Here is a 22,904-nt window from a genome sequence, read left to right on the forward strand (position 1 = left end):
ATGCTGAGTGTTTGGTGGGATTGGAAAGGTATCCAGTATGAGCTGTTTCAGCCTGGTCGAACGATTGATTCTACATTTTACTGTCAACAACTGTTGAGATTGAAGCAAGGAATCGAAAAAACGCTCAGAACTGATCAACAGAAAGGGCTTCGTCTTCCATTAGGACAACGCTAGACCACACACATCTTTGATGACTTTGATGACTTTGATGACAAATATATACATTTCTTTCCGCATTGGAATCATTAAACATTTCTTACCTTCTTACCCCCTTTAAGTTTCCCGCTGAGTCTTAATTTAAAGCAGCTTTCTCAGTGTTCTCTAACTCGCTAAATACCTATCACTTTGTAGTCGCTGGCTGAGGTTAATAGATGAAATATAATAATATGCATAAGTATGATATTCAACTCCAAACGCACGACTCTTTCACATGCCCCTTCTTCTGGTTTCTGCTGCAATAATCCCTGACCTATGAGAATCAATTAATGCTTAACCTAGGCTTTTCGTCTTAATCTTTATCATTAGCCAGTGAGAGATTATCATGTCGCTTGCATGTATTCTTACAGCCAAATCAATAGAAAAAAAATTATAAATGCAATTTGCTGATATGCCATGTACACAAGTTTAAGACACTTCTCTTATGCTGCTGGTTTTATTTTTCAGAGCTGATCTAAAAACACAACAAGCACTCATGATCGTTCCAGTGCTTTATGGAACATAAATCTTCTTGATAAAAATAGCTCAGGTGCTAATTTAATTATATTTTTACAAATATACATACTTACGAGCATATATTTTCTTAAGCTAGATACTTTAATTTTTTTTACTTCTCAACTTGCGTGGGCTGGACCTTATTTATGGGCACAATCGTAAATGTACAAATGCTAATCTGATGGCTGTCAATGAACGCCAAACAAAAACAATTAACAACATTTACGATCACTCATGCAAATTTCACACATACACATATATACGTACCGGCAAATATGTACGTGTTGCTTATTGACGACAAATAGAAAAGCACACACGCTCGAAAAGCGTCGCATGCCCTCGCAATAGTTATTATTCTCTATATTTACATATGCATAACTAAATGTGTATGTGTGTGTTCACAAATTTGAATTGCAAATATGACAACGCGGATCATATGTGTGTGTGTTTGTTGAGTCTGTCTGGCGAGTACAGCGGCGCGAGCTAAAAGTGTCGGATGATTCATCAACTAACCACAACGTGTGTTTATTGCAAGGGACAGCAGCAAACTTTCGAGCAAGTTTTTTCGCGTTTTCGATGGATTTTTATTTCATTTAACTGCTTTTCGCCTTCTCGGCTTGGCTTTGCTTGTAAGCCAACTCAAATCGTGCAATCTATTTTGAGTAGGTGCTAAGAAAAGCGCGTCTCGGTTTGCATATTAATATTTCTTCAAAATATAGTATTCACGTTCTCGAAAGGACGAGGTGCGTACTAAAGTAAAAAAAAAGCAAATTAAAGTCTTTCGCACGATCAAGCATGTCCAAAGAGACCTGTTTACGGTACTATTTTTGAACAAAATTTTCAGCTTATCAGCACAAGTCGAGCAAGAATGTGTTTCATGCCCAAAATATTCACCAAAATCATTTGAACGGACTCGCGAGAGATAACGAACCCTCTTGCCATCTCTCTAACACTTGCCTGACGATTTTTAAGCACCATATCTTTTATTTTTTTTTGAATATTTTCATCAGTTGAAGAGATCGAAGGACGTCCAGAACGAGGCATGCCTTTAACGATCTCTCATTGAAAGGCTTTGTGCCACTCGTAGTACTGTGTTTTTAATAAAACTGAATCACGGTAAGCATAGTAATTAAGGACAGTCCTGCCAACTTAGCAAAATACATTTCTTTGAAATATCATTCAATCGAGCAATTTAATTACAATTTCTGGGTTCTTTTTTGTTACAATATCCTTGTTGACGTTGTCTGATACACCTTGGAATTTCTTATTAAATATTCTTAGATCTAACATCATCTAAAGAAAACACACTCGTTGCTCTATTGTAATGTGTGTTCTATTGTGTCTCAAGCTTCTTGGTTTCATGTACTGGTTTGGTGATAAATGCTAAGAGAGTGACCTAATTGAATATATAGAATATGGACCTATAGTCATGCTTTTTTTTGCTAAGTCTAAATTTGTGTCATGAATAATATTTAATTACCGGTAATAACGTCATTAATAATTACCACCACCCTTTTCTCTAGGAAAAACCCAAAAGTATATTTCTACTGAAAATCTACCGCAAGCCAATGAAACGAAATATTTATATTCCAAACTGCAGATAATTTCAAAGTAAATTAATGATGGTCGATGTTTGATTCGTTTGATTTGACATGAGTCAGTCAAAGACAGTCCAAGTCCATGCTTTTTTTGTGATAATCTTGTGTAGTAGTCTACGTAAAATGTTAATGAATTTGTAGCGGAGTCCAGCGGAGTGAGGCAATATGCACTAGTCTAACCAACCCTGTTCTATATTACATACATGGTGATCAAACTTCAATTAAACCTGCAACTTGAATTCAGTGAAAATCCTTCGGTTATAATATTATCTCTGTGTACCAAAAATGGTTTGAATCGTTCCAATGCTCCTTGAGCTCCCATATTCCTAATATAAAGATTTTCGAAAATGGATCAAATTGGGCAAAAGCATGATCTAGATCCCATATGATTAACGTCAGGATTTTCGAACATCCGCCTGACCTTACTCCATATGATTGGTGATTGTATGTGAGGTATCTTAATAAAGGGAAGATTAGAGAAAATCGGGTCAATACTCCTCCCAACATTGTCCTGAAAAAAATTCTCGGACTTTGATTCTTGCCAGGAGCAAGAGTATAAAATGTTCGATTACACCCTTAGCACTTCCTTACTTGTTTCCACATATCTTTTAATAAATAAATCATATTTTTTGGATTTGATTTGCTCTCGAATATATTCACTTTTAGCGGTTTTATACCATTTGTCATCAAAGCTACATATATATGTATAAGTTTATACTTATATACAGACTTCATCAGATTAGCTCATGTTTGGTTCTGCCTTTGTCAATATTTTATTCCGTTTATTTTTCGTTCCGATTTTCTCTTATCAGTTGGCATGTCATTAACGTCACGCTTCCACTTCACATTTGTTGTGCTCATCCCTTGCTTTCTTTATCGCTTGCTGCCACATGCACAATTTACTCATCTACTGATTCATCTACCGGCCTGTGTGTATCCATTCATAATGTTTTATTTTCCGGCTGATACCACCACGATACGATTGACTTTGCGCGTTCCGCCGAATATGCCGCTGACTGCTTTGCTGTCCTGATATGTTCTTTTTTGTCACACTTTCCTATTTACTTTCGGCTTTTATTACCCGCTATTTTGCATTTCAGCTGACAAAGCTTTATCAAAATTCTGAATTGTTGTGATAGTAATGCATTGTCATGCTAAACTATTCAGCGCGAAATATGTCCCGTTAGCTATTGACTATGATGCATTTCCTGTCAGTCAGTCAGTCACATACCGTGTACGAAGATCTTATCAAGCTTTTTCAGTATCAGATACGTTTAATAAAATTACGTAATGTGAAAAAATAGACAGATTGTCTGTCCACCGTGATGAACTCTTGCTTGGGTGAAGTTCCGGATGCAATAAAGTCTGATATGTGACGGTCGGAACGCAGAAAGCTATCTCAAACAGTTACAGACAGATACGACATACTAATACTATACATTTTAGGAAGTTCCTTCAGCAATTTTGTTACGTGGTGGAACTCTTAGAACTCTCTATTTGAAGAATAAGAAGCGCAAATAAACTGTCAGTGTTATTGTTCAAATAATAATAGCAACACAGATTTCATGTAGAGCTTGCTACCTGAAAGCTTTCGTAATAAGGTAAGTATGGAAGAACGTTTTAACTTGAATCTTTAAGATTTTTATTGTTTTTTTACTATGCGGAAAAAAATTATATATAAAAGCAAAGAAATTTTTGAAATAAAACTAATCAACACAATAAAGTTCAGTGGGTCAAGCCATCCATCAAAAAACTAAATTTAATTTCACTATTAAATGATTCAAAGAGACAGTGCTGCTGATAAAAATATATACTAGACTCTTCATACAAATAAAAAGCATAACAGAAAGCTAATAATAAGTTTAAAATCAACAAAGTATATGAAGTATAATATGTTAAACCCTTCGCGCTGAAATTAAGCGAATTTTGCTCAATTTATCACATAAAAAACAAAGTTGTATTACTATACTTGTATGTCAGATTTGGCATTTTTCGTTATTTCTCTTTGATATTCTGTCAAACCGTTGTTTGCCACAAGTGTTGATACTTCCTGTCATAAGGTTGTTGTCTTCAAAGTTACTCAACGCCAAAAAAACTATAAATATTCTAATGACAAGTTTACCTAAAAAAGATAACACCAGAAAAGTAAGATGAGTCAGTCCCATTTTGAAGTATAACGGTGTCTTTGCCGATTATAATAGATTTGCTTACAACAAAGCGCGCTTATTCAATTATTTTTTTCTTTTAAATTAGCCAGATAGTTTGGAGATACTATAATAAGAATAGATAGTTTCGTTGTTTAGGACTGTCGGAACTTCTTTGATCATTCTGTATGCTGCGAAAAGTTAGTTCATAGCTCAGAGACAAATCTTTTTTTCTTTCCTCAGTCAAAAGATAAAGTTAAAAAATTCTAGTGATATTAGTTTTAGTAACTTTAAGGCTTAAGAACTTCAAGTTGAATCTAAGAGATAACAATTTGCAGAAACATTTACAAGCAAGAGTTATTATTCAGAAAAGCACTTAAATAAAAGAAACCTCACCAACTATGGTAATACAATTTGTAGTTTCTAACATGGAATTTCAGAGTTTTTGCCTTTTTCTTTATAACTTTAGAAGGTAAATTTTAAGATCATGATTTTTCTTCTTCTTTACTGACGCGGTGATAGCCGAGTCGTTTTTTCTTTTCGCTATTTGTCGCCAATTCAAGATACCAAGTGCAGCCAGGTCCTTCTCCACCTGATTTCTCCAACGGAGTGGAGGTCTTCCTCTTCCTCTGCTTCCCCCGGCGTTTACTGAATCGAAAACATTCTCTTTCATCCAGACAACATGACCTAGCCACCGCTGCCGCTGTCTCTCGTAAAGCCCATTGTTCAATCAACTGCGGTTGCCAATGTGTAAAGGACCATAAATCTTCCGCAAAACTTATCTCTCGAACACTCTTAAGGCCGTTTCATTAGATGATTAGGTACCAATCACCGGGCATGCTTTCGTCTGACCATATCTTGCAAAGAAGCTGATGTATGCACCTTGTCAGTTCTTTGCCACCGTATTTGAATAGTTTGATCGGTAATCCATCGACCCTGCCGCACTGTTGTTCCTCAGGCGAGTAATTGCTATTCGAGCCTCATCACATTCGGGCAATGAAACATCTATTCCATCGGCATCGATTGGGAAATCGGGTTCGCTTTCTCCTTGCGTTGTACTTTCACTGGCATTCAGCGGGCTGGAGAAGTGTTCCCTCCATAATTGTAGAATGCTCTGGGCATCGGTCACTAGATCACCTTTAGGGGTTCTACTAGAGTATGCTCTGGTCTTGAAACCTTCTGTTAGCCGCCGCTTTTTTTCGTAGAAATTTTGAGCATTACCCCTGTTGGCCAGCTTGTCAAGCTCTTCATACACCGCATTTCGTCCTCTTTCTTTTCCTGTCTGCAAATGTGTCTCGCTTTTCTCTTCAACTCTCGGTGTTTATCCCATCCCGCACGTGTTGTGATCGATCATAACGTTGCGAGGTAGGCAGTATGTTTTCTCTCCGCTGCAACACGGCACTCCTCGTCGTACCAGCTGTTCTTTTGAATTTTCCGAAAACCAAAATTTTTTTTTTTATACCGAGTTGTTGACGAGTGCTCTCAGAGAGCAGGAGTGCAAGCCGAGTAGAAAATCGTTCGGCTGTCTGTTGTGATTGCAGTTTCTCGACGTCGAACCTTTCTTGTGTTTGTTGACGTGCGGTTTTTGCTGCAGAGAGGCGGGTGCGAATCTTGGCTGCAATAAGATGGTGGTCAGAGTCGATGTTAGGACCTTGGAGCGCACGCACATCTAAAACACTGAAGACGTGACATTGGTCTATCACAATATGATCGAATTTTCCGGTCCGGAGACAGCCAAGTAACTTTATAAATTTTCTTGTGTTGGAATATAGCACTAGAGACAACCATATTTCGGGCGCCTGCGAAATCGATCAGCCTCAACCAATTTGTTGTTATTTTAAATAAGAGTACACTTGTGAAAGCTCTTTAGCTTTCTATGTGGAGTTCAATTTGAAAAAATGCGTCCTTTTCTAAAGCTTTATTAAAAGCTTTAAGATTCTTCATATCAAATATGATCCACATTCATACATATTTATTTATTTATTACTCGTATACAATTAAATATTTAAGATAAGAAAATTAAATTGATAAAAAGTTTGATAATCAAGAAAGTATTTTTAAGTGAGTAAATACTAGAAAGTCACTTAAGGAAACTGTGTTTTAATAAATTCTTCGTAATAATAATAACTTTTTACTTGAAATAATCAGCATACTTTACAGTAATTCAAAGACGTCAAAGTGACAACTCACAGCAGGTTACAACGTATCGAAAATGAAGGCGAGAACTAAGAGTTTTAAATTCAGAGAACCTCAAATTGCGCATATACTTATACGGAACTACTAGGTGTGCATGTATTTATGTACACATACATACATACATATGTGAAAAGCAAATCACGAATCTTATCATAAATTCGTCGAAGAAATTCGTAATTTCCACAAAACCACAAACTTAATACAGTTTTTTGTAGAAAAAGAAACTCTTATAAAACCTTTTTTGGTAGTGTTTTTGAACGAATATTTATTTACAGCTAGTTTTTTTATTTACCTTTCATTTATAAGACAAACATTTTTTGGAACTTCAATAGAGTAGGTATGTTTAACATAGGTTTGTAGCCGTACTGATGGAAGTGTACATGAACTTTATGATTACTTTACAAATCTTCATCTTTCTTCTTCCAAGGAACAGCATCCCCAAAAGCGCGGAATGTATAGAGCGACTGAGCAGTTTATCAGATCGTAACAAAGTGCACCATATTTGGGTGCCCGGTCACACAGGTATAGGAATGAACTCACTCCGCAAGGATAAAGGAGCGGGCAGGGAGGGGTATTGGCAACAACTCCAAGACAAACTCAGGTTGCTTCTTGCCTTCTACACTGGCTATTGTAAGCTCAAGAATCACTTATATAACGTTGGGCTTTGCTTCTTGTACGAATTGCCAGTACTGCAACTCCAGAACACCTGCTACTTGACTGGGCACAAGTCGCAGGATAAAGGCTCTTGGATCCATGTTTCCAAATAAGGAATTTCTCAATGTGCTGGCGCTAAGTGTGTTGTTGTGACTTAGAAGGGGGCACAATAGACCTTAGGTCGCCGCGCAATCCTCAATTATTTATCTTAGATTAGATACAAATCAATAAACTACAAATCGTCATATTTTATGACATCGAGTAAAATTTAAGGATAGCCTTCAAAACTCGGATCCATACCGTTATTTGTCGTAAGTCAAGTAAGTAAGTAAGTTTTGAAGCTCGCGATTTCAGAAAAATAAATATTTTTTTAATGGCAAGTTTATAGAAAGCTTTCAATTACACTCAAAAAAAGCTCGACAAGCCTGCTTGACGCTAGATGCAATATTGCAAACACATTTGTGAGACAACTACCCACGCTTCCGATAATCTAGACAGCACTGTATATTTATATTTTACTTTACAGACACTTAAATTCGAGTAACAAACAAATAATATGGTTTTTGCTCTTTTTGTGTGCTTTTATTCAAAATAAAGCCGAAGTAACAATGCTTCAGCGGCATATTATTAAGAATTGCGTGAGTCTTGAATCACACACAAAGATAAAAAATATGAATTTTGCAGAAGGCTACAAATAGTAATCGATTGAGGTGTGCACGTACACACATATATTTATTTAATATATAAATATATATACAGTATGTACATACATATGTTCATATGTAAGCCGCAAAAAAGTGTAATTACCACCGAAAAGCCAACAGCTTAAAGAGGAAACAGATATAAAAGAACACTTAGTGAACACATGCATACAAACATACATAAATAAATATAGACACACACACATATGTATGTATGTAGTATCGAATATACGTAGGTATGTGCATGTAAAGGCGTATATTTTTTGTTTCTGTTGCCATAATAAATTTAATAACTTAGAACTTTTAAAGCAAAGCGCCGCAGACACATCCATACACACGTACTTGAAAAGCAGAGAAACTAAAAAATAAAATAAATAAAAATAAAATTGCAAATATTTGAGTTGCAAATTATGTAAATGAAGCGTGAATTCCGAGAATTCGTTGAGCTCATGCGAGTGTCTTTATTGAAACTGTTTCGAGTTAATAGAAAAGGCGAGAGTACATACATACAGCTGCATGTGTATGTGTGCGCTAGTGTCACTCAGTAAAAGCTAACAGTACAACGAAACTTCCTACACCCAAGCAAGCGTATGTGACAATCGAGTGACGATCGCTAGATCGCGACATACGACTATGTGCACGAGAACAACAAGTTCGGCACTAGAGTGCTGCCGAGCGTATGTGGAATTAGTTAGAATTGTTCTGTTTTTAGTTGCGACACACATACACCCGCACAAAGGTATGTATGTGCACGCAAATGTGTATTTTTAGCTTAAGTCACGAAGCTCAAAGCTTTCTTTCGCAGCGCTTTTTCACGTTAGGCGAGCGTAGTTGGTCGCCAATTTGTGAGCGCTGCATTCATAACGAAACGAAACGAGCGAGCGAGCGAACGTTGTACGACGGAAGCGAGTTGTGTTTAATAGCAACCAAGCGAAAGATCACACTTAGCACCGCGACAGGATCCGAACACAAAAACAAAAAGTGTTATTAATGTGATTTAAAAGAAATTTCAACGAATTTTGTGCAGGATACAAACGTATAACGGCGAATCGCAAACGAAAAAATAAATTCAATAAATTAATAGCGAGTAAAGTAGAAAAAAAGCAGAAAGTAGTGCAGAAAACGAAAAAAAAATTAAAAAAACACGAATTGTTAATGAATGCGTAATTTGAATATATTTTTTTAAATAAATTACGCAAATTTAAAAATATACAAGCGAATAATATCGAAACGATTTTGTAAAGTAAAAACGAAGCAACTGCATATATTTTAGCTATCGATGCAGTTCAATATAAAACGAAGATCTATAAATCTTTTAAACGAAAAATAAAGCGCTGAAAGCGAAACAAAAGCAAACGAAAAGCGTTAAACAACGAAAAACGCTAAAAGAGTAAACAACGAAAAATATAAAATTGCGAAAAAAAAAATTTTGTTTGAAAATAATTAATGTAATTAAAAATCAAGCCACAAAATATAAAACGAAAGTAAGTAAAAAAGAGAATAATAACAATAAAGTATAAAAAAATATAATTAATTTACAAAATTAAAGTAATTAAAAAAATTTAATTATTAAAAAAGAAATTAATAAAAAAAAATTAATACAAAAATTTATTAATTAAAAGGAAAATTAAACGAACATTGCACCAAGACAAATAGTAACGAGAATTGTTTTTTAAAAAATTTCAAAAAGCTGTGGCATCTCAAATCGATCTAACGCCGCAAAAAGCCGAACTGTGTATAGAAACCGTTAAAGCGCACTGCGATAAAGCTTGTAGTGTAGCATACAGTATAAAATAGCAAAGCGAAATCATAAAAACAGGTAAAGGCAAGATTCTTCTAGCCATAATTCTTATCAGCTGAGTGTCTACAGCAGCAAAAAGCACAGCATAACGCAAGTCGCAAAATAAGTGTAATAAAATAGTCAAAAAGAAACACTAAAAGATAAAGAGACGCAGCGCAAAGTTAAGTGTGCGCCCATAATACACACACATACAAACATTTGTACATGAGTAAAGGTACAGCGCTAGCAGCGAAGGCAGCTAATTAAATACGAAACAGTTGTGACGACGAATGCACGTAAGCGTGATGAATTGACTGCAAAGACACGGCAAAAGTTGCAAGAATTATTTAAAAAAATATTCAATTTGCGTAAAATAATAAAGTAAAGTCAGAAAAGCAGCGAGTGCAAGCGGAAAAGTGCAAAAACACGCAAAGTAACAGTGAGATTTACAGCAACGCTGCCAAAAAACAACAAGCAAGTGCAAAACGCGAGACGTTAATTTTTATAACTTATTAATTACGATTAACAAAGCAAATACGAGCACAACGGTAAATACATGCAAGAAATTTTGTGATTTTTAATAGAGAAGTGGGAAAAAACCACAAGTAATATATTAAAACTTGTATGCCAGCAGCTTAAGAATAAGCCAAGTGGACTTAGAGGTGCATAACGGTAACATTAATCAAAAGCAAAAGCAAAGGAAAAGTACACAAGCACACATACGCATTAACATCTCTACAAGTAATAAATTAAAGCAACGTGTACTGAAGTGTTTTAGAACAGCGCTAGAAAATATACACACACATGCATACATGCATGCCTGTTTGTGTGAAGCACGCTTAAGATAGCAGACAATATTTGCTGGCGCGATAAAGTATAAATTTTTGAAACAACACACACATACACACGCATACCTGCGCACTTGTAAATTCTCAAGCAAAATAATAATAATTTTGCAGTTCTCATGCTCAAAAGCAAATAGCAATAAGAGCAACAGCAACAACAAACATTATTAAAGTGATACTAAAGTACAAAGTAAAAGTTGAAATACGAAAGGCGTTTACTAAGAGGAAGAGGCGAACCGGTTCGCATATTTCGCAAAGCAATACAATAATACGGCGGTAAAGAACTAAAAATAAATAAAAGTTTAATATTTATCGCATAATCAATCTCGCGCAACCCAGGCGACGGCAAGACAACAACTCGACTATAAGTGACGCAAAACAATTTGCAATTATCGAACTGCTGTAAGGTGGGTAGAAAAGTCAATTCAAAAGAGTTACTATTTATGCTATAAGTAGGGATATATAATAACATGTTTCATATATGTAAATGTGAAGTATGTGTATACATATGTATGTGGTATATATATTCACTATATGTTTCAAGTGAGTTCAAGTATTGTAAAGTGGTCTGAAAGAATGACAAAGTGTGTTAAGAAGTGTAGTGCGAATCATTCTTGTTTTCTTATGCCGAATAACAAAATCGAGCAACTGGTAACATTTTTGTTTGTTTCCTTACAATTCAAAGCGGTATAAGAACTCACACTTGCTAGCACACGCACTTGATCGACTTAAACAACTGATCTAACTTAGCTATCGTATAAGCAAATTAGTATAAATTTAGCACCAAATTAGTGCTTAAACTCTGGAAAAGTGATTAGTTAATTAGTAAAAAAAAATTAAATCCGTATAAATAGTTAATTTAATTAAAAAAACTGGATATCTGCTTTTCACATAAACTTTATGAATGTGAATAAGGTGTATAGAAAAAATTGTAGATCTTTTCGTTATTTACATACTTTTTCTATATGGCTCGTAGTTTTGCCGGAAATCGAAATAAACCTCTTTAGACCTTTAAAAACTCAACCACGTCGCTCCTCTTTCTCTCCGACCTCAAATCACCCTTAAATTATTTTCACTTCACTTTCAGAATGGTTGTTATTTTTAATAATTACCAATAAATAAAAAACAAAAATATTTAAAATATGTAAAATATGTAAAAGAAATTAAATCAATTAAAACCAGTTTGTAAAATAATTAAAAAACTATATTAATTAAAATTAATTAAATTAATCATTTTAATTTTTTAATTAATTAATTAATTAATTTTGTTAATTAAAAATTAAATATGGTTAATTAATTAATTAATAAATTAATTTTTAATTAAAAAATAAAATAATTAATTTATTAATTTTATTAAATCTTGTATTTTATTAAAAAATAATCATTTTAATTTAAAAAATTATATAATTAATTTTAATTAACAAAATTAATTAATTAATTATATTTAATTTTATTTTTAAATTTTAATTTTATTTTTTAATTAAAAATTAATTATTAAAATAATTAATAATTTAAAATAATAATTAATTAATTTTTTAAATTAATAATTTCATTTTTTTTTTAATTTCAACAAGCTGCGGCATCTAGTTTTTCTTCATAGAAATAGCTGGTGATAATGAATGTTTGAGAATTATTCGGAAGCTAACCGATAATTGGAGAGTCATGTTGTTGTAAAGTTGACAACTGGAAATTCTAAAGGTGAAAAATTTTAGTGAGCAGGTTTTGAGTACTGAAATGATAATTGCATTTTGGAATTGCACGTGATTTGATCCTTTGATTTGATTTTTAAAATAGTTTTTTTTTAATCGGTTAAATTACATATCACGAATATGTATGTATGTATGTACATATATATTCTGTCATACTAGTAATAAAATGATCCACCCTCTCACGCTTGACATTGACAGTGGTCCAGAAACTTTCAAAACACGGAGTTGCTAACCATATTTTTTTTCGAAAAATATGCCACAATACACGAGTATACGAATATCGTACTCACACAAAAAAGTTTAACTAAAATGTGAAGTTGCAAAGTAATTTCCAACCGAATACTACCGGCTTAAATGTTCTTATTTTTGTACGATTTGAAGAGTGGAAACCAGAAGATGTGTAAGATTATTAATTGTATCATACAGCATCTAAACTATAAATCTTTCAATAAATGTTTCATAGCAATTCGTGATATACATATGTATGTTTGTAATTAGTGGTTGTCTCACTACAATAAGAGAAAATCCATTAAAATATTAATGACAATGATGATTGATGATTATGACAGGGATTAAATATAAATACATATAAATATAGTACGTCCGTATAATATTTTCACGTCGCAGTCTTTCTCTTAATATTTTCTTTTATTTTTATGTAAAACAAACGATATCAACAACTTAACATTCTTGGCCTTCACCGTGTGATATACTTCAATGTTATTTGGTATCGATAACACCACTGATAACTAATACACTCATAAGCGACTTAAAAAGTAAATTGTAACTAAGATAGCAAGCATGCATATCTGCTCATTCATTGTTCAATCACTTGGGTCGTTTTTAGAGCCGCAAGCAAATTGAAAATAACAAAGAGAGTTGATCGATTAATTTTATAAGTTAACAAGTAAGACGTATTAAAATTATAGATAATTATTAAAATTTTTCTAGAGCGGAAAATACCGAAACTCCTTCCATATATTTGGAAAGGTTTCATTTACGTGGCATCAGCTCTGAGAAAAATCAGCTATCGGCTTTATTTTGCCTGCAATAACTTCCACAGAATAAAAGCTAAAAGCCGAGCCGTTCTGAAGCAAATATTAGTAGCTCCCAAATTTTTCGCAACGTTCCATTTAATTGCCTTCTTCAAATTCGGGTTTTCTCATTAATTTTCCTGATGTCGTAAGCTATCGAATATAGGTTTCAAATGAGAATTATCTGGCACAATATCTCTAATTGATTTTCAAGTGACCTAAAACTAATACTTCATCTGAACCACATCTGTTCTTATCATGAACTTTGTTTTCAGGTATCAGCTTTGCAATTTTGTATCTAGAATTTTTGTCGACTTATTCCTTTTTCCCTTAATAATGTTTTTCTTAGGGGGTTATATCTTTTGAGTTTCAAAAAATATATATTTTTTGTTTTTGTGTGTTTTAAATTTACATATATGTATCATTTCATCAATAGTTTCTAAGTTATGAGCGTGATTGTATGAATTATGTAACTAAGTGTAATCGAGTTCCAAAATGTCATCGAAAGGCTGTTTTCAGAGTCGTTGAAGAACATTTCACCGAAACGACTGGACTGATCAACTTGAAATTTTCATGCGATCTTTCCTTCTTTATTGGTGTAGGCACCGCTTACGCGGTATAGCCGAGTTTACAACAGCGAAAGGCTGTTTTCTTTTTTTCATTGGGGGTGTTTTTTGCATGGCGGGTCCCAAACCAGGCGCACAACTTTGGGGAGGGGGTGTTTCGCGTTCTCACTTTAGCTCCTTCACATAGATGTTTTTTGGTTTTCGAGAGGATACTTGGACGAAGACTGGAAGTCGTGAGCTGCTGGATCTATATGTAAAAGAATTGTCTCTGGCCATTCCCAAGTGAATGGCGATCAGAGCACTTTTCTCTTCTTTCCCTTTTGCGAAAATAATTATAAACGCATTTTTTCTAACTACCAAGTTGATACAACTCCTGGACCGAAAATAGTTGTATTTCATACGAAAAATTTTCGCGCCAAAATGTAGGCAACGTTTCTTAAATGCTACTATTTGGTGCTCCTATTATAAAATATTTCGTAAATATTCTTAAAATGCTCTTAATAAGGAGTTGCTCCAATATTTTATATTAAGTTATACCCCAAATACATAAATTTGTAAATTTCAGAAGATTCAGTTGAGAATAAATGCTTATTTTAATTAATAATTAATAGCGATTAATAAAATCATGGCTTTTATTTATTAATTCAATGTCAGAAGCTTTTCCACTTTTAGAGAAGAAAAAAAAATTAAATAAATATTTAAATTTCATATTTTTTAAAGTAAATAAATTTTTAATTAAATTTTTTTAGAAATTATATTGCTAAATAAAATTCACTTAAAAATGTAAAAATAAATTTAAAATCATTCTTATTAAAAAAATTTTAAAGTAAATTTTTCATAAAATGTTCAATATTGACTTCTAAAATATTATTTAAAAATGTCTACTTTATAATACACATGAAAAATCAAAAAAAAAATTAATAAATATTTAAATTTTATATTTTTCTTAAAGAAATAAATTTTGTATAATAATACCTTTTTAGGTATTATATTTCTAAATAAATTCAATTAAAAATATAAAAATAAGTGTAATATTATTCTAATTTTTTCATTAAAAATATTCTGAAGTAGTTTTTTATTAAAATATTTAACTTAAACTTTTAATATTTTATTAAAAATGTCAATTCTATAATATATATGAAAAAATAAAAAACGTTTTAATAAATATTTACATTTTACATTTTTCTAAAGTAAATAAATTTTTTAATAATCTTTAGGCATTATACTTTCATAATTCAATTAAAATTATAAAAATAAATGTAAAATCATTCTGGTTTTTTATTTAAAAAATTCTACTGTAATGTTTTCATAAAATATTTAATTCTAATTTCTAAGATTTTATTTAATTAAAATCTCGAACACTCATAGTCCGTAACTGAATCATTAGTAATATAATAAATATGTAATTATCAACTTCCTAGGAACTTGCTGCATAATATCAAAATTTTCATTTCACGCGAAATCAAATTTCGTGTTATTTTGGTATAGCCAAAAATTATTTTTCATTGAGCTCTAAAGCCATGACGAGCCAAATGTCTTAAGCTGCAAAGCCAGAAAAGAGATTTCACAATCATTTTATTTTTACACTAATAAACTGGCCATAGTATATTTCCTTATAAAAACCAAGTGTCATTAGCGGAAGAGCGACTTTTTGACGCCGCACACGCCCACAAATACACAAACTTGCTGGCACGAGCAAAAAAGGCGACAACCGCTGCAGGCGAGCGCTTTGAGCGACACAATGTGCCGGTAATTAACATAAACACAGACACACACAGCCACAAAGCCATAATGTTTAAGTGTCAAAGCTGACATTTCACCTAAAAAGTTGTATAAATAAATTATAAAAGAAACGACTTTCGGACATTTAAATTAAAAATATAGATGCACAAGTAGAATTATATAAGGAGCGAGCTATTGCATAGCCAAAATTAGTAATGATTACTAATGCAAAGGTTTTCAGCTCATATGTATGTATGCAAAGTGTATAATATATATTTTAAATCGCTCAAAACTAAAGAAAGTTGTAGTGTCATGTCAATGAAAACACTAGCAGCTGCGCTGCTTGTCTAAGGCGTTGGCGGCGCGCAGCTTTTGCTAGAATATTCCACTCAATATATTTATGTACATTTGTTTGTAGTGAACTTTAGCTATTTCTAGGTATTAAAGGCAACATTATATTTTTTTGCAATACCAACAACAACTGCAGAGTGGAAAATAAATTGGAATTTCGCACACTCTCCTCTGCTTAAGAAAATCGGGAAATTGTCTGCTTGTGAATGAAATGAATTAGTTGCGTATACGCCCGGCTGGTCACTTAAGCTCTGCAAGCCATTAAGGAGCATTCTAATTGATTAACCTCTATTAGTTCGCGCGCATACGACGGATACAATGTACATAGTTTTAATATTTTTTAAAATTTTTTTCTTTAATTTTTTGTTTTTCAAAATTCACTTAAATATTTTTCATGCGCCAGCTGTCGATGTTGATGTCGGCTAATTGTGGAATTCGCACTCAAGTTTTGCGGAAAATTTTCTTCCACACGTTTTGACTGCTAATAAATTATTAGTACATTTTATTTTATTTTATTCCACATACTATGTAGGTATGTATGTTCATACTTTGGCTTTCGTGCGGCCATAAAATTTTACATTGCCTACGTGTGAGCATATTAGATATGTTTGTATGTATGTTTGCTTATATGTTTAATCATGCTTATATGAGAGGGTGCTTGTCGCCATTAATGGAATTTATGATTCTTTATTTTTATTACCCCTGTGCATGCCTAATTGTATTTGATAGCCGGCTAGTCGTGCCAATGTAATTTGCGCATTCATGCGCTCGATGTAAATAAATAAATAAAAATATTTGCTTGAGTTCAGCTACAATTTAGTATTTAGTTTTCATTGCTTTTTACACCCTATACGCAGAGAGAGAAAAGAAAATTTAGGAGCAAAAATCCTCTCAACACAGAAATTGAACAAAATCATACCAATAACAAGCCATTGCATATAACTTTATTATTGTTACATATGATCTTTATTGTTTTGTATTATTTAAATTTGCATAAAATGAAATGAGAGAGAATTGACAATACAAATACATACCATCGAAAATCGATTTCTATTAAACATTTCATAATTTAAAGGATAAAATTACTTAAGCCGAAAAAGCATTATCTAATAATCGATTGCTTTAACAATATATTGATTTCTAACAATCGTTTCTTAGATAACATATACGATGTTATAGGAATTTTTTCCAGCAAAAACAATAGCTATTTATAAATCATACATTTTTATTCAAAAACAAGAAACCACCGTGAACTTAAGCTACATTGCCACCACAATACCCTTCTCAGGTGCATATCTTATAGCACAAAAGAGCAAAAAGGACTTTTTAATGAGTTTAATCGGCTACATTGTGCGGCACCTATATCCTATATAGGTTCGAGGATTATAGCGTTATCTAGGGAAATAATCTATGCCTAATTATTACCTTTGCAAAAACAAGTTTACTTACTATCGGTATCTTAAAAACAAGAGATCTTGTTCGCATACATATATACAGATGAATAGACGGACATGGCCAAAGAAAACTTAATATACCGTATTCAGGGGCTGACCAAATATTTATTAAGATGCTTTTTATATAAAAAATTGTAAATTTAATATACATATGTACATAAATACTAATTAATAATCTCTAATAAAGTTTGCGAGGTTAGCAAATTTTTTGTAATAAGAATTTATTAATTGAAAATCAATTCTAAAATTTCGATAAATAGGTTAGTGTTAGTATCTCTTCTTGGAATAATTTCAATATTTTCTGAAAGGCTTAAGCTAGCAGACTAAGAATTTGCGTTTCGAATTATGCCAGTGGCCGCTATTGTCTTATTTACTCAGTGTTGGTTGATGTTAAGGCACACACCAAGTGGCACTGTCTAAAGAAAGGCCATTTACATATGGCTATTAAAAACAAAATGATTTTATCAATAGTTTAAAAGTTTTGACGTACATTCATACATTTTTTAAGAATACCCAGTATTCAAGTCTTTTCCGTTATAGGCCGTATCCGCTGGCGCTAAGGCAAAGGCCTTTCGCTGCCGCTGTGGTTGCAGTCTTCTCTGTGGTTAAAATCTATAAAAACTTCAAATTGAATTTTACCCAAAATTTTGATCACTGTTGGCCTGACAACTTAAAATTTTGGATCAGAACGAAAGAAATGATAGGTCACTTGACTGAAGCATAAACATTTGATAGTGATCGGATCATTTGTCACCGAGTTAACACCCTTGCACATTTGAAAAATGTGGTTTTGAGAAAAACTCAGTTAATACATGATGACATATGACAAACTCGAAAAACTTCTCATAAGCACTTTTTGGGATGGCCTTCAGCCCTTAAACGGAGCGGCAATTTCTATTTGGGAACAAGAAAAAATCATACGGAACCAAGTCTTGTAAATACGGTGGTTGATTGATGGTAATCATTGTGTTTCTGGCTTTAAATTCGCCCACATTTATACTCTTTTTTAAAGAAATTCAGCTTTATCGGGACGAGTTGAGCAGGAACGCGTTTCATAACCAAAATATTCACCAAAACCATTTGAACGGACTCGCGAGAAATGTTGTGCTCTTTTGCCATCTCTCTTACACTTGCCTGACGATTTTCAATCACCATATTCTATTTCATTAATATTTTCATCAGCTGAAGATGTCGAAGGTCGTTCAGAAAGTGGCATGTCTTCAATGATCTCTCGACTGTCTTCGAAGGCTTTGTACTAGCCATAGGCTTGTCTTTTTGATAAAACTTAATCACCCTAAGCCTTTTCCAACATTCAGCAATGATTCCGCAATTTGGTTAGAAATACAAAATCTATATCTTTATTTATATAAGTCTTCTGACCGTGTGTTTGTAATTGAACTGCTCCTAAACGGCTGGACCAATTTCGATGAAATTTTTTGTGTGTGTTCAAGGAGATTCGAGAATGGTTTAAATTTGCAATTTGGTCCCCTGGAAAATGTTTTTTTAAATTAATTTTTCATTTGTAATTAATTGCTAATTTTGGAATGTTTGACCGATAGATCGCGCTACCATCGCAGTATCCAATATTCAAACCTTAAATTGGCGTAAAAAACGATGCCAAAGTAAAAGGCGACATCTGTAGACAAGTTTTCATAACGTGGACAGAGTTGTTCGTTCTTAAGAAATAAATTGGGTGATTCAATACATCTATGGGTAGCAATAACATTTTTTCATACCTGCTAACTATTGGAGGGGGTATCTTGACAAGCAATTTAAAATTGCAAAAGATCTGGCATAAAAAAATAGCGGCATAACTGAACTGTTGATAAAAAGGTCTATTAAAATTTGAGATATACAGAAATCTTTTCGAAGCATTGCAAGACTGATGCCATAACCTTGCCAGCCGATTTTTTTGTCTTTCCACCGTTTCTTAATATGCAGTCCACCAGGCTGACAATCGATTGGACTCGATTGATTTCACTGATGCACAGCCCAAATTCAATAGTATTTTTACCCCAAAAACCAATTCTTTCTTAACGCACGAAATGCTTTTTGATTCATTTTTGTTGCTTGACCAAAAATGAGATTATTCCTTAACTAAACTTATAATCTAACTAATAGAAATCATATAAATGGTATTAGTAGTACTACCTATGTATCAGCCACAGTAAAACGTGGACGGGTCCTCTAGTATATGTATGTATATAAAGAATACCACTTTTCTTTAATTACAACAGTCAGATTGATTATAGTATGTACGCATACATTGGATTGATGTTCGCAATTTGTCCACATTGTGACCCGACTAACTTTCGAGGTGATACGACGGAGATGTGTTGTGCTAATGGCAAAGTGAGATTGCCAGCATTAAAAGCTCCACCCGAACCATTGTATTCATTAATTCTTGGGACATCTCAAATGTCGAAGCTTTGTTTGAGTCATGTTCAGTTCAGCAATACCATTCGACATTTCAAATGGCATTTTTTGGTGATACAAAAATTAGTATACTCTTGCAACAAGTTTCTGTTGGCAGTGAAAAAGTTGTGGCCAATTTTTTTTTGATACCACGTATCCCTGTGATTCCAACTGATATGTCATTTTAATTCAAACGATCACAATTAAGTTTTAAAATAGCTAGCAATTAATAAAATATTACTTTGTTTGAATGAATTAAGCACATTCCTACCAACTTAGCAAAATATTTTTTTTTTTTGAAATATAATTTACCCTAGTCTTGTTTATAATTTTCTCATAATTTTACATACTATATTTATTTCACTATTATATAATAGTGATTATATAATATTAACATTATTTTTTTATTTATTAAATTTATTTGGTTTTTTTTTTTTGATTTATTATTGATTTTTTTGCGATCCAGAAGTTTATGAATATCAAAATTTCTTGTTATACCCTAGCAAATTTGTACATAAATTAATTAAGACAACAACAAATTCGTATATACTTTTTTGTTAAGGAGGTATTCTGGTTTAGAAATTCGAAAAAATCTATTTTTTGTTTGCATATTTTTATAGTATGACCCTTCAAGAAAATGTCTCTAAAAGAATTTTTCGAAATTCAAGCTATTTTCCGAGTTACAGCTAATTTTTTGACTCCGACTCCGACTGCGCGCGACTAGTTCTCAACTTTAAACTCGTTTTTTTCATAACTACTTTTCTAGAAACGGTGGGCATGATATCTCAAGTGCTACTCAACCGAATCACATGAAATTTTACACAGGGCTTTCTTATACATACATTATAGTATCGCACTACGAAGAGCTTTCGAAAGTTTTTTTTTTATTTTTAAAAAACTCCGAACCACAAAAAAAACAGGGAAAATACGAAACTTTTTTTTCAAACCTTCACCATTTTGTAATTTTTTTTTTCAAAAACGTTTCGTAGTGCGATAACTACACTTTTACTCTTTACGGATTTCGCATAAATTTTCAATTTAGGTCACGGAAAGGATTTATATCCTGCACACCAGGACAAGCCATTGTGTCATCAATGTCTACTTCGCCGATCTGCAGTTTTTTTTAGTTTAATTTTTTTTCTTATATTATTTTTGTTTTGTATTTTTAGAAAACCAATAAAAAGCATGTAAAAAAATGGAAAGTCAAAATAATTTTTGATTTTTTTTATCACGTCAAAAAAACACCTAAAATTCGGGCTTCTAAACCAGAATACCCCCCTAAAGATCTCTCTTCTGTGCTCCAATTCAACACGCTGCAACATTATCGCTAATTAAGTTTGTATGTGTGTGAATGTATTCATGTATCTATGTGTGTATGTGGGTATAATTCGATTTATGAATCTTTGTATGTGTGCAAATACGCATGGCACTTTAATTTCATACGCTGATAATGGTTTATTACCGCCAATTTTGCGATTTCTAAATTTTCGCGCTGTTTATGCCCAAAATCGCTCTCTCAAACTACGGAGACCAGATCTATGTATGTTGTATTTTTGTTAGTTGTTCGAAGCGCGCGCTCGTGTCAAAGCAAAAATTCTATGGTTTCGTTGCTTCTGCAATAATTACAGTTAGTTTAAAAATAATAACAAACCATAATATTTGTACAACAAAAATATTTATTTGCGCCGGTTGGACGCTTATTTTTAGCACGACAGACAGACAGACTCACTGCGAAAACATCTGAGAAATGTTGTCAAAACAAGCAAATTAAATTATGTACCATGTGTGTTTGTGTGAGTGGCTGTGTGTGTATGTGAATGGGTGTGTGACAATTGTGCAACCTCGTCAGCCGAACAAGAATATGTGACATTCTTGGCATTTGCTTTAGCAAGAGCATTTTCCCACCTCAGGCATTTACTTTCTCATCGCAATTTGTACGCCAATGTTGCCACAAGCATTTCTATATAAACTTTATCTAATGTATACATTGCATATATGTGATTAGGTAGATATATACATACATGGGTTATATCGCCCCTTATTTCGCCTTATCTTTGCGAAATTTCAAGCTGCCATTATTATAACAACAAAAACAGTGAAGTTACAATTTTTGCAATAATTAATTGTTTAATTTTCCATTTACTCGCTTGCAGGTCGTTAACAGCAGTACAACAACGCGCGTTGAAAAGAAGCGTCTACACCATATAACATCCTCATCATCTTCGTCAACGTCCTCCTCGTCCACATCATCGTCCGAAATGAAGACGGCAGCACTGAAACGCGACTTGAGCGAAATCAAAAATTCCATGTCCGAAATCACCGATCTGGTCGGTCGCAATACCAACAATGCGAGCAGCGGTGGTGGTCTGGGCAGCAACAAAAATCTGGCCATCTCAGCGTCAGCGCATCAGCCATCCATAAACGATCTCACACAAATCAATGCGCTGAACAGCTCGGATGCCATCAACAAATTGAAGAAGAAGTATGTTCCACTTGAGCTATGACTCTTACTACAATTATTAATTTATGTTTAAATTTGCTTTCCCAGAATCCGCTCATCCATTGAAAATCTCGTCGACAGCGATGCCGAACCGTTAGTAACATTTCCCGACACAGATGACGATCATCATAATTTAGCCGATTTGGTGAGCGCTTCGAATGGCAAATTGACCGCCAATGGACTGAATGGGTCGGGTAAAATCGTCGACACCGTTAAATTCGAAGAGAAACGCACAAAGACCGAATCGAAGACGAAGGTCGTAGCCGATGGTTTCAGTACGGAGCAGGCAACCAGTAATTTGGCCGAAATGAAACGGCTACAAACGGGTGATATCGATTATCAGGAGGCTAAGGCGGCAGCAGCGATGCGAAATCGCACCGAAATGGATGGTGTGAAAACTGAGGAGAATGCTGCCGTTATACAGGTGAGTTCGAAAACATCGAAAATACTTAAAGATTATTTAATTGTTGATTGCTTGGAGGACACGAAATATCTTTAAGGAAACTTTTGGTAACGAGTTATTT

At 33.4% G+C, this 22,904-nt stretch overlaps 1 protein-coding gene across 8 annotated transcripts in view; it reads left to right on the forward strand.

Moving 5' to 3' along the window:
• Positions 1 to 22,904, forward strand: part of LOC120776848 (NAD(+) hydrolase sarm1) — a 143,579-nt gene that overhangs the window by 96,442 nt on the left and 24,233 nt on the right. For 7 of the 8 annotated variants that reach the window (XM_040107877.1, XM_040107878.1, XM_040107874.1 and 4 more), the window contains 2 exons: positions 22,034 to 22,362; positions 22,429 to 22,804. In XM_040107877.1, the coding sequence (XP_039963811.1) occupies positions 22,034 to 22,362; positions 22,429 to 22,804 (705 nt within the window). Of the gene's footprint in view, positions 1 to 9,608; positions 11,037 to 22,033; positions 22,363 to 22,428; positions 22,805 to 22,904 lie in introns of those variants that run through there. The other variant, XM_040107881.1, reaches the window with a different exon arrangement.

Source organism: Bactrocera tryoni, chromosome 5, assembly GCF_016617805.1.
Source record: "Bactrocera tryoni isolate S06 chromosome 5, CSIRO_BtryS06_freeze2, whole genome shotgun sequence".
NCBI lineage: Eukaryota > Metazoa > Arthropoda > Insecta > Diptera > Tephritidae > Bactrocera > Bactrocera tryoni.